The 17,245-nt window shown below is 36.5% G+C and overlaps 2 protein-coding genes across 2 annotated transcripts in view; both read left to right on the top strand.

Annotated features, from left to right (window-relative positions):
• Positions 1 to 13,397, top strand: part of LOC139873288 (uncharacterized oxidoreductase At4g09670-like) — a 39,478-nt gene extending 26,081 nt beyond the window's left edge. Inside the window, exon 2 of the mRNA XM_071861221.1 lies at positions 12,780 to 13,397. Within this exon, the coding sequence (XP_071717322.1) occupies positions 12,780 to 13,397 (618 nt within the window). The remainder of the gene's footprint in view (positions 1 to 12,779) is intronic.
• A 684-nt stretch (positions 13,398 to 14,081) lies between these two features.
• LOC139873282 (uncharacterized oxidoreductase At4g09670-like) lies at positions 14,082 to 16,121 on the top strand. Its single transcript, XM_071861213.1, has 2 exons — positions 14,082 to 14,693; positions 15,458 to 16,121. Exons 1-2 carry the CDS (start codon positions 14,232 to 14,234, stop codon positions 16,067 to 16,069), a joined length of 1,074 nt encoding a protein of 357 aa, XP_071717314.1. The 5' UTR covers positions 14,082 to 14,231; the 3' UTR covers positions 16,070 to 16,121.
• The last annotated feature ends 1,124 nt before the right edge of the window (positions 16,122 to 17,245 follow it).

Below are 17,245 nucleotides of genomic sequence, written 5' to 3'. Positions count from 1 at the left end.
AGGAGATCGTAGCCCGACACGGTGTACCATTATCGATTATCTCCGACCGAGATGGCCGTTTCGTTTCTAGATTTTGGCGTACATTGCAAGAAGCGTTGGGAACGCGTTTAGACATGAGCACCGCATATCATCCTCAAACCGATGGACAAAGCGAACGTACAATTCAAACCTTAGAGGACATGTTACGAGCTTGCGTGGTTGATTTCGGAAAAGCTTGGGACAAGCACTTACCTCTCGCCGAGTTCTCTTACAACAATAGTTATCACGCGAGTATTAAAGCCGCACCTTTTGAAGTGCTATATGGCCGCAAATGTCGTTCACCTCTTTGTTGGGCCGAGGTAGGCGACGTGCAAATCACCGGACCCGAACTCATTCACGAAACCACCGAGAAAATCGTTCAAATCCGAGATAGGCTTAGGACGGCCCGAAGTCGTCAAAAGAGCTATACCGACAAACGACGCAACGATCTTGAATTTCAAGTCGGTGACCGAGTAATGTTAAAAGTCGCACCTTGGAAGGGTGTAATCCGTTTTGGGAAACGCGGGAAGCTAAATCCGCGGTATATTGGTCCTTTCGAAATCTTGGAGCGTATTGGAACCGTTGCTTATCGTTTAGATCTTCCGCCTCAATTGAACTCCGTTCATCCTACCTTCCATGTATCTAACTTGAAAGAGTGTCTTGCCGAACCCGATATCGTCATCCCTCTCGAAGAACTTACTATTGATGACAAACTTCATTTTGTGGAGGAACCGGTTGAAATTGTGGACACCTCCGTCAAGACATTGAAACAAAGCCGAATTCCGATTGTCAAGGTTCGTTGGAATGCCAAAAGAGGACCCGAGTTTACTTGGGAAAGACAAGATCAAATGCAAAGGAAGTATCCTCATCTATTCGTGAATTCGGAAACGCAAGATCTCGAGGAAGAAACAACGACTACTACGCCTACTTAAATTTCGGGACGAAATTTCTTTTAAGGAGTAGGTAATGTAACATCCCGCCTTTTTCCATTTACTTTTCCGTTATACTAATATAAAGTCCGTTATATGTTTATAACATCTCCCGTTGATACGCGTTTTAAATTATCTCGTTTAGGTAATTCCCGCACCCGAACGAAAGTTGAGGGACTAAACTTGACAAGGGATCAAACCCTTGACTAGGTCAAAGGGTCAAACCCCTTTCACCCATTCATTACCATCTCTCTCTCTCTTTCTCTCTAGCAAGAACACACCCAATTTCCTTTCTCATTCATTCATCATCTAAATCCGGATTAGGGAGCTAGCAACCAAATAAATTACATATTCGTGATCCTCTCTTCATCCTCTTCATTTTGGTACCAACTTCATCTCATTTGGGTAACTTTCTAAAATCACTAGATTTTGTGTTCTTTATGTTTTTAACTTATAAAAGTGTTAATTAGTGTCTATGGCTCAAGTCTAACATGAATATATGATTTATATGCTCGATCTCGTTGTTTTAGTGTAACTAGCATGAACTTGAATTTTGGTGTGTTGTTCTTGAATTTTGGATGATCATATGTTGTTAGATGTTAAAAGTTGATGCTTTAATTGTGTTACTAGCATCTCTAGCTTTAATTTGATGTGTAGGTTGCCTTAGAAAACTTCATGAACTTGATTATTGATTTTGGTGAATTTGGGTTAGGGTTTGATGAACTTGAAATGGACTTTTGATGCATTGAATGCCATGGATTATTATTGGTAAGTGTTTAGTTGGATTGTATGCTTGATTACCTTCGAAACGGCATATCATTCATGTAAATTGGTTGCCCGAATCATTGAATTGCATTTATGAACTTGTATGCGGTTAATGTTAAGCATTAGATGCGGTTTTGGTTGTTGTAATAGGTAGATTGATTGATGAAATGTGTTTAGTTGTTTTCCTTGTCAAATTACCTTTCCAACGATATATAGTATGCATTTTGGATGTTTTCGGTTCATAAAATATGTTAATTTGAGTTTTGGTTCGTGACTTGGACCATTTTTTTTCTGCAAACTGCATGATTCCCAGGTATTGCGCGCCGCGCATTTACCCGCGCGCCGCGCAGAATCAGAAATCCCAGATGTTTGCCTTCTTGGTTGAGTTCTGACCAGAAATTGCACTGGGTGCGCGCCGCGCAACCCATTGCGCGCCGCGCATATGCCCAGCTCATTTTTGTTTTTATTTTTCCTTTCACAAAATGTTTCCCGCTTAACCGTAACTCCGATTAACATGAAACTTGGCCATTCTGCTCATAAATGATTTCTCATCATGGGAAAATTGTCGGATACCCGACCCGACCCCGTTGACTTTGACTTTGACCAAGTTTGACTTTTAGTCAAACATAACCAAACGATTATACAATCGTTCTAACATACTTAACTACTTGTATCGTGCATGAAACTTGACAAATTGATTCACATGCTATATTAATCGAGTCGTAACGAGCCATAGGACTAATTGAACATCTTTGACCTATCGTGTTTACCGTTATTGATACAACCTATTGTTTAGGTCAAGATTAGCATTGTTCTTTGCACACGTTTACTTGTTGAAGTACTTTACTACTCGTGCACTCAAGGTGAGATCATAGTCCCACTTTTACTCTTTTTGAACTTACATTTGGGATGAGAAAACATAAACATTTCTTTTACTAAGTGAACACAAGTACAGGAAAACAAACATTCTACATACGAGTTTAGAACAAAATCCTCAATTCGATTATCATTAGTTACACTTGCCGGGTGTAAGCGAGAACTTATGTTATATGGCCATATGGGTTGACAACCCTCATCTTTGACGGTTCGCTACCGTCTACGGATGAAATATATTTTCGAGAATCAGTGTTTGTTCTAGCACTAAGTGATGGGGTATACAATGGAAGGAATGTTAAGCTTTGATAATTGGGTGCTCGTGAAACAAACTTTTGGAATGTATTACTATTATTTCATTGATGCAAATCTTGTGGTTCACTTGTACTTACTTACTTAAACCTATGATTTCACCAACGTTTTCGTTGACAGATTTCTATGTTTTTCTCAGGTCCTTGAACGATACATGATACATGCTTCCGCTCATTATTTGATACTTGCATTGGATGTCGAGTATATGTGCATTTCATGGAGCGTCTTTTGACTTTACTTTAAACCGTGTCGCCTAGATTTCATTCGTATTATAACGTTGTAACTTAACTATTGGTTGAACAATTCTTGTAAACTTTGGGAACAATCTTTATTTTGAAATGAAGGCGACATATTTTGGTCAAACTTTGTCTTAAAGACTTATGACCACGTAACGGGACCTAAGTAGACGGCGCCGTCAAACATGATTTGGTCGGGTCGCTACACATATAAAGTTCATCGGGGTTGGAATTAGATTTCTCTATTTTTATGCCCTTTCCCTTATTATTTTCTTTTGCCTTTTTAAATTCAGTTGGGGTAATTTCTATAACATCATCGGAATTCTCGTCGGAATCTGATTCATCGGAGATTGGTAATCCTCCCAATATTTTGCTTCCTTGGCGGAAACACCATTGACCATAATTAACCTTGGTCGGTTGGTTGAGGATTTTCTTTTACTTAACCGTTTTATTATTTCCCCCACCGGTTCTATTTCCTCCTCAGGTTCCTCCTCTTTCGGTTCTGATTCTTCTTCCGGTTCTGATTCTTCTTCCGGTTCTTCTTCGGGAACTTGTGAATCAGTCCAATATATATTCGACTCTTCGTTATTATTAGGTGAGTCAATGGGATTTATGCTAGAGGTAGACATCTATCACACAATATCAAACATGTTAAGAGATTAATATATCACATAATATATACATGTTAATAATATATAGTTTCCAACAAAAATATTAAGCAATCATTTTTAAAGAAAACACGGTCGAAGTCCAGACTCACTAATGCATCCTAACAAACTCGATAAGACACACTAATGCAAATTTTTTGGTTCTCTAAGACCAACGCTCGGATACCAACTGAAATGTCCCGTTCTTATTGATTAAAAACGTTCCATATTAATTGATTTCGTTGCGAGATTTTGACCTCTATATGAGACGTTTTTCAAAGACTGCATTCATTTTTAAAACAAACCATAACCTTTATTTCATAAATAAAGGTTTAAAAAGCTTTACGTAGATTATCAAATAATGATAATCTAAAATATCCTGTTTACACACGACCATTACATAATGGTTTACAATACAAATATGTTACATCGAAATCAGTTTCTTGAATGCAGTTTTTCACAATATCATACAAACATGGACTCCAAATCTTGTCCTTATTTTAGTATGCAACAGCGGAAGCTCTTAGTATTCACCTGAGAATAAACATGCTTTAAACGTCAACAAAAATGTTGGTGAGTTATAGGTTTAACCTGTATATATCAAATCGTAACAATAGACCACAAGATTTCATATTTCAATAAACATCCCATACATAGAGATAAAAATCATTCATATGGTGAACACCTGGTAACCGACATTAACAAGATGCATATATAAGAATATCCCCATCATTCCGGGACACCCTTCGGATATGATATAAATTTCGAAGTACTAAAGCATCTGGTACTTTGGATGGGGTTTGTTAGGCCCAATAGATTTATCTTTAGGATTCGCGTCAATTAGGGTGTCTGTTCCCTAATTCTTAGATTACCAGACTTAATAAAAAGGGGCATATTCGATTTCAATAATTCAACCATAGAATGTAGTTTCACGTACTTGTGTCTATTTTGTAACTCATTTATAAAACCTACATGTATTCTCATCCCAAAAATATTAGATTTTAAAAGTGGGACTATAACTCACTTTCACAGATTTTTACTTCGCCGGGAAGTAATACTTGGCCAATGGTTGATTCACGAACCTATAACAATATATACATATATATCAAAGTATGTTCAAAATATATTTACAATACTTTTAATACATTTTGATGTTTTAAGTTTATTAAGTCAGCTGTCCTCGTTAGTAACCTACAACTAGTTGTCCACAGTTAGATGTACAGAAATATATCGATAAATATTATCTTGAATCAATCTACGACCCAGTGTATACGTATCTCAGTATTGATCACAACTCAAACTATATATATATTTTGGAATCAACATCAACGCTGTATAGCTAACTCCAACATTCACATATAGAGTGTCTATGGTTGTTCCGCAATATATATATATAGATGGGTCGACATGATAGGTAAAAATATTGTATACGTGTCTATGGTATCTCAAGATTACATAATATACAATATAAGTTGATTAGGTTATGGTTGGCATAGATTTATTACTAACTTTCATGTAGGTAAAATGAGTAGTTTTTATCAATCTTGTTTTACTCGCCATTTCTTCGTTTCTAATCCGTTTTGAGTGATTCCAGTGGCCACGGTTTCGTATTGAACTTAACTTTATGAATCTAAATAGAAAAAATATAAGTTTATAGTCGTAAATACAAGTTACAAGTCGTTTTTGAAAGAGGTAGTCATTTCCGTCGAAAGAACGACATCTTGATGACCATTTTGAAAAACATACTTTCACTTTGAGTTTAACCATGATTTTTGGATATAGTTTCATGTTCATAAGAAAAATCATTTTTCCAGAAGTATAGCTTTTAAATCAAAGTTCTTCTTAGCTTTTAATTATCCCAACCAAAACAGCCCCCGGTTTTACTACGACGGCGTATATCCAGTTTTATGGTGTTTATCGTGTTTCCGGGTTTTAAATCATTAAGTTAGTATATCATATAGATATATAACATGTGTTTAGTTGATTTTAAAAGTCTAGTTAGAAGGATTAACTTTATTTGCGAACAAGTTTAGAATTAACTAAACTATGTTCTAGTGATTACAAGTTTATAACGTTGAATAAGACAGCTTTTTATGTATGAATCGAATGATGTTATGAACATCATTACTACCTTAAGTTCCTTGGATAAACCTACTGGAAAATAGAAAAATGGATCTAGCTTCAACGGATCCTTGGATGGCTCGAAGTTCTTGAAGCAGAATCATGACACGAAAACAAGTTCAAGTAAGATCATCACTTGAAATAAGATTGTTATAGTTATAGAAATTGAACCAAAGTTTGAATATGATTATTATCTTGTATTAGAATGATAACCTACTGTAAGAAACAAAGATTTCTTGAGGTTGGATGATCACCTTACAAGATTGGAAGTGAGCTAGCAAACTTGAAAGTATTCTTGATTTTATGTAACTAGAACTTGTGGAATTTATGAAGAACACTTAGAACTTGAAGTTAGAACTTGAGAGAGATCAATTAGATGAAGAAAATTGAAGAATGAAAGTGTTTGTAGGTGTTTTTGGTCGTTGGTGTATGGATTAGATATAAAGGATATGTAATTTTGTTTTCATGTAAATAAGTCATGAATGATTACTCATATTTTTGTAATTTTATGAGATATTTCATGCTAGTTGCCAAATGATAGTTCCCACATGTGTTAGGTGAATCACATGGGCTGTTAAGAGCTGATCATTGGAGTATATATACCAATAGTACATACATCTAAAAGCTGTGTATTGTACGAGTACGAATACGGGTGCATACGAGTAGAATTGTTGATGAAACTGAATGAGGATGTAATTGTAAGCATTTTTGTTAAGTAGAATTATTTTGATAAGTGTATTGAAGTCTTTCAAAAGTGTATGAATACATATTAAAACACTACATGTATATACATTTTAACTGAGTCGTTAAGTCATCGTTAGTCGTTACATGTAAGTGTTGTTTTGAAACCTTTAGGTTAACGATCTTGTTAAGTGTTGTTAACCCAATGTTTATAATATCAAATGAGATTTTAAATTATTATATTATCATGATATTATGATGTATAAATATCTCTTAATATGATATATATACATTAAATGTTGTTACAACGATAATTGTTACATATATGTCTCGTTTCAAAATCATTAAGTTAATAGTCTTGTTTTTACATATGTAGTTCATTGTTAATATACTTAATGATATGTTTACTTATCATAATATCATGTTAACTATATATATATCCATATATATGTCATGGAAAAGTTCGGGTCACTACACCGGGCTCATCACTTTCTTCGAACGCCAACCAAGTCCAAACAGTGTTCGAACTTGTTTGTAGTAACTGGCTTAGTCAACATATCTGCCGGATTATCTGCCGTGCAAATCTTCTTGAAAATTATAACTCCTGTTGATATAACTTCACGAATAAAGTGATAACGTACATCAATGTGTTTGGTTCTCTCATGATACACTTGATTTTTAGTCAAATGTATGGCACTCTGGCTATCACAATGCACTACAGTTTCATCCTGTTGCAAACCCAGATCACCAACCAAACCCCTCAGCCACTTTGCTTCTTTCACACCCTCAGTCAGAGCCATGTATTCCGCTTCAGTTGTCGACAAAGAAACCGTCGATTGTAATGTTTCTTTCCAACTAATAGCACATCTTCCGAGAGTAAAAACATACCCCGTCTGAGACCTTCTCCGATCCAAATCACCAGCATAGTCTGAATCAACGTATCTGGTAACATTAGTATTACCACCGCTATCAAATACTAAGCCAATATCAGTTGTCCCTCTGAGGTACCGAAGAATCCATTGCACCGCTTTCCAATGAGCTTTCCCTGGACAATCCATATATCTACTCACCACGTTTACCGCCTGTGCAATATCCGGTCTAGTACATACCATAGCATACATGATGCTACCCACAGCACTAGCATATGGAACATGTGACATATGCTCCACCTCCTCCTCAGTTTCCGGTGACAACGCCGATGAAAGTTTGAAATGTGCAGCAAGTGGAGTACTTACCGGTTTGGAGTTATCCATCCCAAAACGCTGAAGAACCTTCTCAATATATTTCTTTTGTGACAAATACAATTTTCCTTCACGTCTATCTCTGATAATGTCCATTCCCAATATCTTCTTAGCTGCACCCAAATCTTTCATCTCAAACTCACTTTTGAGTTGAGATTTTAACTGATCGATCTCTGACATGTTTTTCGAAGCAATCAACATATCATCCACATATAATAGCAAATAAATGTACGAGCCATCAGGAAGTTTCTTGTGATATACACAACTATCATAATCACTCCGCGAGTAACATTTACTAGTCATGAATACGTCAAACCGCTTATACCATTGTCGAGGTGATTGCTTCAAGCCATATAATGACTTTTTCAGCAAACAAGCATAATCTTCCTTTCCTTTGACCACAAATCCCTCTGGCTGGCGCATAAAGATCCGTTCCTCCAACTCACCATGTAAGAATGCTGTCTTGACATCTAGTTGCTGCAGCTCCATATCAAGTAAAGCAACCATGGCAAGTAACACGCGAATAGATGTATGCTTTACGACCGGTGAGAAAACTTCATTAAAGTCAACTCCCTCTCTCTGAGTAAAGCCTTTTGCTACAAGGCGTGCTTTGAACCTTTCATCTTCTACACCCGGAATTTCGTCCTTCTTTTTGAAGATCCATTTGCATCCAACAATCTTCTGACCTTTTGGCGGTTTCACCAGCTCCCACGTATGATTCTTATAAAGAGACTCCATCTCTTCATTCATAGCTACAGACCACTTTGCAGATTCTGGGCCACTTATAGCTTCACGATATGTAGCAGGTTCTTGGACCTCTATATCTTCTGCCATACTCAGGGCATAAGCTACCAAATCTGCATGCCCGAACCGTTGTGGTGGTTTTATTGCTTGTCGTTCTCTATCTCTTGCTAGATTATAATTCTGTAGATCATGTTGCTCATCTGACTGATCTTCTGGTGTGATTTGATCAACACCGGAGTCATGTACGTCTTCTACAACGGGCTCGACAGGAGTATCTTGTACTACTCCTTGTGGAACTTCTATTTCTTGCTCCACCTGCTCTTCAACTTCACGATCTTTTCCAGTAACTACTTGTTCCTCCTCTGTCTTTTTCAACATAGCAGACTCATCAAATGTCACATCCCTGCTGATAAGAAATCGGGATGATTTACCATCAGGGCACCACAATCTATAACCCTTCACCCCATCTGCATACCCTAGAAATATGCATCTTTTGGCTCTCGGCTCAAGTTTACCATCTTTCACATGAGCATAAGCAGGACAACCAAATATCTTCAAATCACTGTAACTTGCAGGGGAACCTGACCATTTCTCCAAAGGAGTTTGACAATCAATTGTCGTTGATGAAGACCGATTTACCAAATAACAAGCTGTGTTGACAGCTTCAGCCCAAAATGTATTTGATAATTTTGCGTTCGAGAGCATACACCTTGCTCGCTCAAGGAGCGTTCTATTCATCCGTTCTGCAACGCCATTCCGTTGTGGTGTAAACCGCACTGTGTGGTGTTTCACAATGCCTTCGTTCTTGCAAAACTCATTGAATTCGCCTTTGCAGAATTCCAGTCCATTGTCAGTTCTCAAGCGCTTGATGAACTTTCCAGTCTGCTTCTCTATCATCATCTTCCATTGCTTGAAATTGACAAAGACTTCATCCTTATGTTTAAGGATATAAACCCACACTCTTCTCGAATAGTCATCAATAAAGGTTAACATGTATCTCGCACCACCTTTTGAAGGAACCGGAGATGGACCCCAAAGGTCTGAATGGATATAATCCAAAGTACCTTTCGTCCTATGAACGGCTGTGCCAAACTTTATTCGGCTTTGTTTTCCGAATACACAGTGTTCGCAGAATTCCAATCTTCCGATATTTTGTCCGCACAACAAACCTCTTTTACTAAGCTCCATCGTTCCTCTCTCGCTCATGTGCCCAAAGCGCATGTGCCATAACTTGGTGGTATCTACATCTTTAGCTGATGAAGAAACTCCAGCCGCACCAGTAACAGTACTACCCTTTCACAGGTAAAGGCCATTAAACCTTTCACCTTTCATCACGACAAGTGCACCTCTTGAAACTTTTAATACTCCACCTCGAGCTCGATACTCGCAACCGATGGAGTCCAGCGTACCCAAGGAAATAAGATTCTTCTTCAATTCTGGAACATGCCTGACATCTGTCAACGTCCTCACCGTGCCATCATACATCTTGATTTGAATCGTTCCTATGCCAACAACCTTACAAGCTACATCATTTCCCATAAGGACTTTACCACCATCTATTTGTTGATAGGTAGTAAACTAGTTTCTAATAGGACACATATGATAAGAACAACCCGAGTCAAGAATCCACTCATTACTAGAGCGGCCATCGGTAACACTAAGAACATTTGCACCATCAGAATCATTTTCTACAACCGCGGCAACTTTTTCGGCTCCCGCTGCATTCCAAGTCTCTCTTTTTCCTTTTAAGTCTGGACAGTCTCTACGCATGTGACCTTCCTTGTGACAATTGTAACACTTGATCTTTCTAGATCTTGGTTTCGATCTAGAATGACCTTTGTTGTTACTACTTGATGCTCTATCATTACTTCTTCCTCTCACCACCAAACCATTTGCACTTTCTTCCACATAATTCGTCGAGGATTTCTTCCTTAACTCAACAGAGTTCAAGGTAGATTTGACATCCTCCATGGAAATATTATCTTTACTATATAGTAGAGTTGTAACCAAATGCTCGTATGATTTTGGCAAGGAACATATGAAAATTAATGATTGATCTTCATCGTCAATTTTCACACCAATATTATTCAAGTCCAAAATTATTTTATTGAACTCATCGATGTGATCATTTAATGAACCTTCTTTCATCCGAAGAGTATACAACCGTTGTTTCATATACAACCGGTTCGTGAGACTCTTAGTCATATATAGAGATTCTAACTGTTTCCAAAGTCCAGCCGGTGTGGTTTCTGCCGCAACTTCTCTAAGCACACAATCGGCAAGATTTAAAATAATCATGCCGTGTGCCTTCTCCAGAAGTTCATCCTTCTCTTCATCTGTCAACTTTTCGGGTAGATGTTTTCTCCCTTTCAAAGCTAACAAATAACCGTGTTGGCTCAGTAGAGCCCGCATCTTCATTCGCCAAAGACCAAAATCGTTCTGGCCATTAAATTTCTCTACATCGGACCTGATTATCGTCATCTTGAATATTTAATCACAGCTAAGCTCTGATACCAGTTTGTTGTGATTTAACGCACTTTTAAGACCCGAGAAATTAATAGAACAATTAAGCAATAAATAAAGACACAAGATTTTACGTGGTTCGGCGTGAGGCCTAGTCCACGGGCGGAAGCAGAGATGGATTTTACTAGCAAATATGGCAAACCCGAGGTTACAATGTATCACCCTAATCTAGGCTCTGAAAATACTAACAAAGTATTTGGACCGCTCACTAGATTATTACACTTCTCTCGTAACTCACTCGTATAGAATTTTATTTAACAATTCTATACCCTCTCTATTTTCTACACTACTACTCACAAGAGTTATTATTGAACTCTTTCAAGTATGTGTTTTTGATATGAGATTTTGTGATGTGAAGAATGGGATGCCTCAATGAAGTTCCAAGCATTGCCTTTTATAGTTGAAATGAGCCATATGAATGCATGTGTGAATTCAAGACATTTCATGGCCAACCTTGAATAATCCCATGTGTTGAATGCATATTTCAACAACCACCCATGTGATCCATCTAGATGTGTTAGGTGGTCTAACTCACAATCCAAATTGAAATTGAGTCAAATTAGTCCAACAATCACCAACAAATTGGAATGTGAATATAGTAAAGTTTAGTGTGTATGTCTGGCATATGTCAAGCTCAGCCTCTATTTTGAGAGGTAGAGATTCATTGGGTTGAAGATCGTTAGCCATCTAACTCAAAAATAGATATGAAGCCTAATTATTAACACATAATGATGCACGTCATCATCCATTTCTATTTTGTTTTTATCTTTTTGAAACAAAAGCTTTTACCCCGCCAAAATGCGCGAGCTTAATTTCCTCGTTTAGACCATTCATTGGACATAAATTCTGTCTTAGATGATATTTTACTTGCCTTATTCTTTATGTCTGAACTTTATAGTCTTGTAATTAAGTTTATGCTCTTGCCATTTTTCATTCACTCAATTATGTTTTACTTCTCAGTTTTTATCTCGCAATTGCTATTTTAAACTTAAAGATAGCAAAATGGTCGAGTTGCCTAACGGGTCAAAAAAGTAGTGGTAAATGGGTTATATTGCCGCTTGGATCAAAATGGGTCGTTTAGGCTGGGTTGTACAACAACAATTTTTTTCTCTCCATTTTTAATCGATAGCTTAACTAGTTTGATTTCTTTGACTGGTCGTTGTCAAGGTAAACGGGTAAACAGGTAAACGGATAAAGTTTTCGATGTACGCGGCCTAAACGGGTTATCCCTTAACCGTTACTGACCCTTTTCCTGATCACCCCTAAATATGCTTCTATTGAAGTTTGATTCCGTGACCGCTTGTGAAGATATCAAGACCCAACCACTAGGCTATCTTGTAATGGTTTGACATGTTTCCGTTAAGCCTTTTGTTTTACATGTTTGAAATGAAACGCGTTCTAGTTTGACCCATTCATAAATAAATGGGAACCAACGAGCTTGTAGCTCTATCGTACCATACTTGAGGCCACGCCATGTGGAAGATTCGGTAAAGATGGTCACATGTTCGAATCTCGAGCCTGTCACATGGTTGGGTTACCAGTTGAGGTAATGGCCCAGCATGATCCCTTCAGGGGTGGTTTAGTGGGTTGCCAAAGGCAACACAGTGCGTCCCTGCCGATCTACACCTTTATTTGTTAAAATGGCACATCATCATATACACTCATGTGAAACTTATGAATATGTTGCAGGTTCATGCCGTCTTTTCCTTTACCGCTGACCCTGACTTCCTCGAGAATAATATCCGTATAAAGCCCGACCTTGATGCTCTTGGTGCACTTGGAGACGTAGGATGGTACTGCGTTAGAGCAATTTTATGGGCAAATGATTTCCAACTTCCCAAATCGGTTACTGCTCTACCAGGAACCATTTTTAACAAGGCAGGAGTTATTGTATCGTGTGGGGCCGCTTTCCAATGGGAAGACGGGGTAACAGCAACTTTTCGTTGCTCGTTTTTTGAAAACTTGAGCATGACCATAACAGCTTCCGGGACAAAAGGTAGTTTGCATATAAATGACTTTGTTATCCCTATTGAAGAGAAGCAAGGTTCGTTTACTACTGCAACAGAATCTCGGTTCAATGATTTGGTAACGGGATGGGGCCCTTTGCCTAGTCAGCATACTGTTGTGAATGATCTTCCACAGGAAGCTCTTATGGTTACTGAATTCTCAAGGTTGGTTAAAAGTATCAAGAATGATGGTTCGTTGACCGAGAAAAAGTGGCCGAATCTAAGTCGGATGACACAGTTTGTGTTGGATGCTGTTAAGACCTCGATTGACAAAAGCGGCGAGCCTGTGAGTTTGGGCTGATTTGTTTAAGATAAGTGGGTAATCAACCTTACAATTTCATGGTAGTATGTAATAATATGATTAAGTAGATTGTATGGAATAATGGTGGAATGAAGCGATCCTAATAGTACTTCAAAATTTTATCACATAAAATTTATTGTCCTACTACTACAAAAATTATAAGAAAAAGGAACCGCATTATATACACATTCTATAACCGGTTCTTATGGGTCATCACATAAATTTATTGTCGACCGACAGAGTCTGTCTGTCGTGCGACCGTCTCTCACTGTCGGGCAATAGACAATGTCAGTTTAACTTTAGTTTAAACTTGAACAATATGATAGACAGTAATAAACACAAATATTCAAGTAATATCATTATCATAAACAATCAAAGTTCATCAAAAGTTCAAGACCCGATGACTGAATTAAACGTACAGACCGATTACAACTAATCGATTTACAAAGTTCAATGTTCATCAAAAGTTCAAGACACAATGACTTAATTAATACTCCGTAAAACGTACAGATCGATTAGAACTAGGGATTAACAAATATGTACTAACAATTCACAACCTAATAGATTCCTTAAGCTATCTGACATCTCTGTAACACTCGTAGGTTAAATATATAAACAAAAATATACGGAGTATATATTTTTTAATGGATGCAATTTTAATTTGTTCTTGCAGGTGGATGGAGATCTGCGCCCATTAGCAATACTAATTTTTTATTTTTTACTAATACTATATTATGTAATTAGCCAATTAAAATAAGCCACTTGCTATACATATAAACTTATTTCATAGTTTCACCAGTCTAATTGTCCATGCTCAAAATATTCGACTGAAAAATGATAGAAACCCGAATCCGGTTTGGTATCATAGGATGTGCTAACATAGCCCGGAAGGTATCAAGGGCGATTCTTCTTTCCCCAAACACCACCATTTCCGCTATAGGCAGCCGTTCGTTAGAAAAGGCAACTGCTTTCGCATCCGAAAACGGTTTCCCTGAAACAGCCAAAGTGTATGGAAACTACGATGCCGTGTTGGATGATCCTGATGTCGATGCGGTTTATGTTCCTTTACCGACAAGTCTTCATTTGCGTTGGGCTGTTGTTGCAGCTCAGAAGAAAAAGCATGTTTTGCTTGAGAAGCCTGTGGCGATTAACGTAGGTGAACTTGATAGGATATTGGAAGCGTGTGAATCGAGTGGGGTACAGTTCATGGATGCTACCATGTGGATGCATCATCCACGGACAGAAAAGATGAAGGAGGTGCTTTCTGATCAACAAAGATTTGGGCAGCTTAATTCGGTATGTTTTTGTCTTATCAATTTGGGTACTAAAGAACTGGTTTATTATAACATTAACATTGGTTAGTTCAGTTTGGGTTGTTTTTATCTAACTGTTATTACTGATGGTTACATATCTTTTTTTATTTGTTTTTTCTTGTCTGTCTTGGAGAGGTAATGATAGACTTTGAAGTTTGTTTATACTATTATTAGGTCTGTTCAATAATTAGTCAAAACGGCTTAATTTGAAAATTGAACCAAATTAAACTGTGAAAATCAAACCAAATTTGAATATAATTTTCGGTTTGGCATGTTTACAATGCTGAATTCAATTTTAGATTTTACTTTTTAGAATTTAGTTAAACTGAATCAAAGCTGAATTCAAAAAAATAATATGTTAAATTATTAATCTATATAGATTGCAAAGAGATTTTAATATCAAAAGTCAAATTTAAATAGGTTTAAATGAATTTTTGATAAAATATGTTTTTTTCTTGGGTTTTCCGGTATTAACTGTATCCGAATCGAATTCAAATTCGGTTTTTGGTTCGATTTTGGTTTCGGTTTTGAGTTTGAATTCGATTTTCGGTTTTGCTCTTAAAAATTTAAAGACGAGACAAATGAAGCCGAATAAACTGCAACCAAATCGATGAACACCTATATGTAGCAATGTTCCGCTTTAGTCATATTAAAGCCATTAGTTTATACCTTAACAAATGGGATTAATTTGAGATTTCTGTTACTAATTTTTTCGTATTATCTTAAATGACATTAACATGGTTATAGCTTCATAGTACATGTTCGTATGTTGGCGAAGGCGATTTCCTGAAAAACAATATCCGCGTAAACTCTAATCTTGATTCGCTTGGAGCACTTGGTGATATGGGCTGGTACAGCATACGAGCCATTTTATGGGCTCTCGATTACCAACTTCCAAAAACTGTGACTGCTATCCGAGATGCCGAGTTAAATGAATCAGGAGTAATCTTATCATGTGGTGCATCATTAAATTATGAAGGGAAAGTTGTAACATTTTATTGTTCATTTCTTTCGAATTTATCCACTGATCTAATTGCCCTTGGAACAAAGGGGAACTTGCGAGTTCATGACTTCGTTGTCCCGTTTACCGAGACTGTTGGACATTATTATGTGGTATCAAATTCCAAATGGGTTAAACTTGGGTTGGACCCAGAACCAAGTGAGTTTAAGATCACAACTGAGCTTCCTCAAGAAGCATTGATGGTTCAGGAATTCGCTCGATTGGTTGAGCGAATTCATAGTGGTGATGCTAAACCAGAGAAAAAGTGGCCAATGCTTAGTAGGAAGACACAAGTGGTGATTGATGCGATTGTAGCTTCTATTAATGATGGTTATGAGCCTTTTGAAGTTGTCAACTAGAAATAATGTAAGTTTAATTTGATTGTGTTGTTTTCATACCTATGAAATAAAAATAAAGATTGCGCTTTTAAGCCTTTAAATTGAAAAATAAAAGATTGCCCTTTTGTAATATATTTAAAGATGTATAAGAAATTATTAATTAATGCTCGTATTATTAACAAACATATGTTCATTACCACAAATTACATGTTAAATTATTAAAATATTCACATGTTCACTAACAAATATTCATATCTGAACGAGAAACTATATACTTGATTGTATAGGTAAAATATAAGTTTTTTCGAAATATTCTATGTTCAATCTTAATCTCCATCAATCAACATTTATGAGTGATCTAATCTACTCACACGTGAAAATCTTTGTAAATTAAAAGTTCTCGCAGTTCTCTCATTTTTGTGGTTCACATTTGAACTTTTAACTATATATATATATATATATATATATATATATATATATATATATATATATATATATATATATATATATATATATATATATATATATACACACTTGATTTAAGAGCCCGTGCGTTGCACGACTGCTCTATAAAATAGTATTCGAAATCATTTTTATTAGTACCGATTAGCTGTATGATACAATTACAATGGCGAATTAAATCATTATTGACAGTATTTGTATTGAAACCAAAATTATTGTAATTGTAAGTATCGTAAACGTTAAGAATGAATACACTTTGATTGCAACAATCAATTGTTTGTAGACGTTGTTACCACGTTTCAATTCTCGACTACTGAATTCTCAAAATTTTGCTTGGGTATTCGTTTAGGGTCGTTTACAATTTTTTGACCCAAAAAAAAAGAGTGAAGACGAGTGTTCGTGAATTGGACATGCTCAAAGTATCATGAATCGATAATCATAACTAAGAGTTTTGTTAAGTTTTAAAATTAAATATTTAATAATTAATGTGTCAGTCAACATTTCAAACAAAAAGTCATTCAAATTGATGTAACTTAGATGTGATTACATACACATAAACATATAATTATTCAAAATATTTGAATTATCCGCCAGGTATTTGTCAAAGAGAAATTCTACAACCACTCAATTTTTTTTACACAATTAAATCCACACGCTGACATGGCAAGGTGACTAGACACAATTTGAACTTTTCACGTAAATTTAACTGCTCCCTTTAAATTTGGTTAATTATCT

This window comes from Rutidosis leptorrhynchoides, chromosome 10 (genome assembly GCF_046630445.1).
Source record: "Rutidosis leptorrhynchoides isolate AG116_Rl617_1_P2 chromosome 10, CSIRO_AGI_Rlap_v1, whole genome shotgun sequence".
NCBI classification, from domain to species: Eukaryota; Viridiplantae; Streptophyta; class Magnoliopsida; order Asterales; family Asteraceae; genus Rutidosis; species Rutidosis leptorrhynchoides.
The sequence above is the reverse complement of the archived record's forward strand: the minus strand, read 5'-3'. Positions and strand labels throughout refer to the sequence as shown.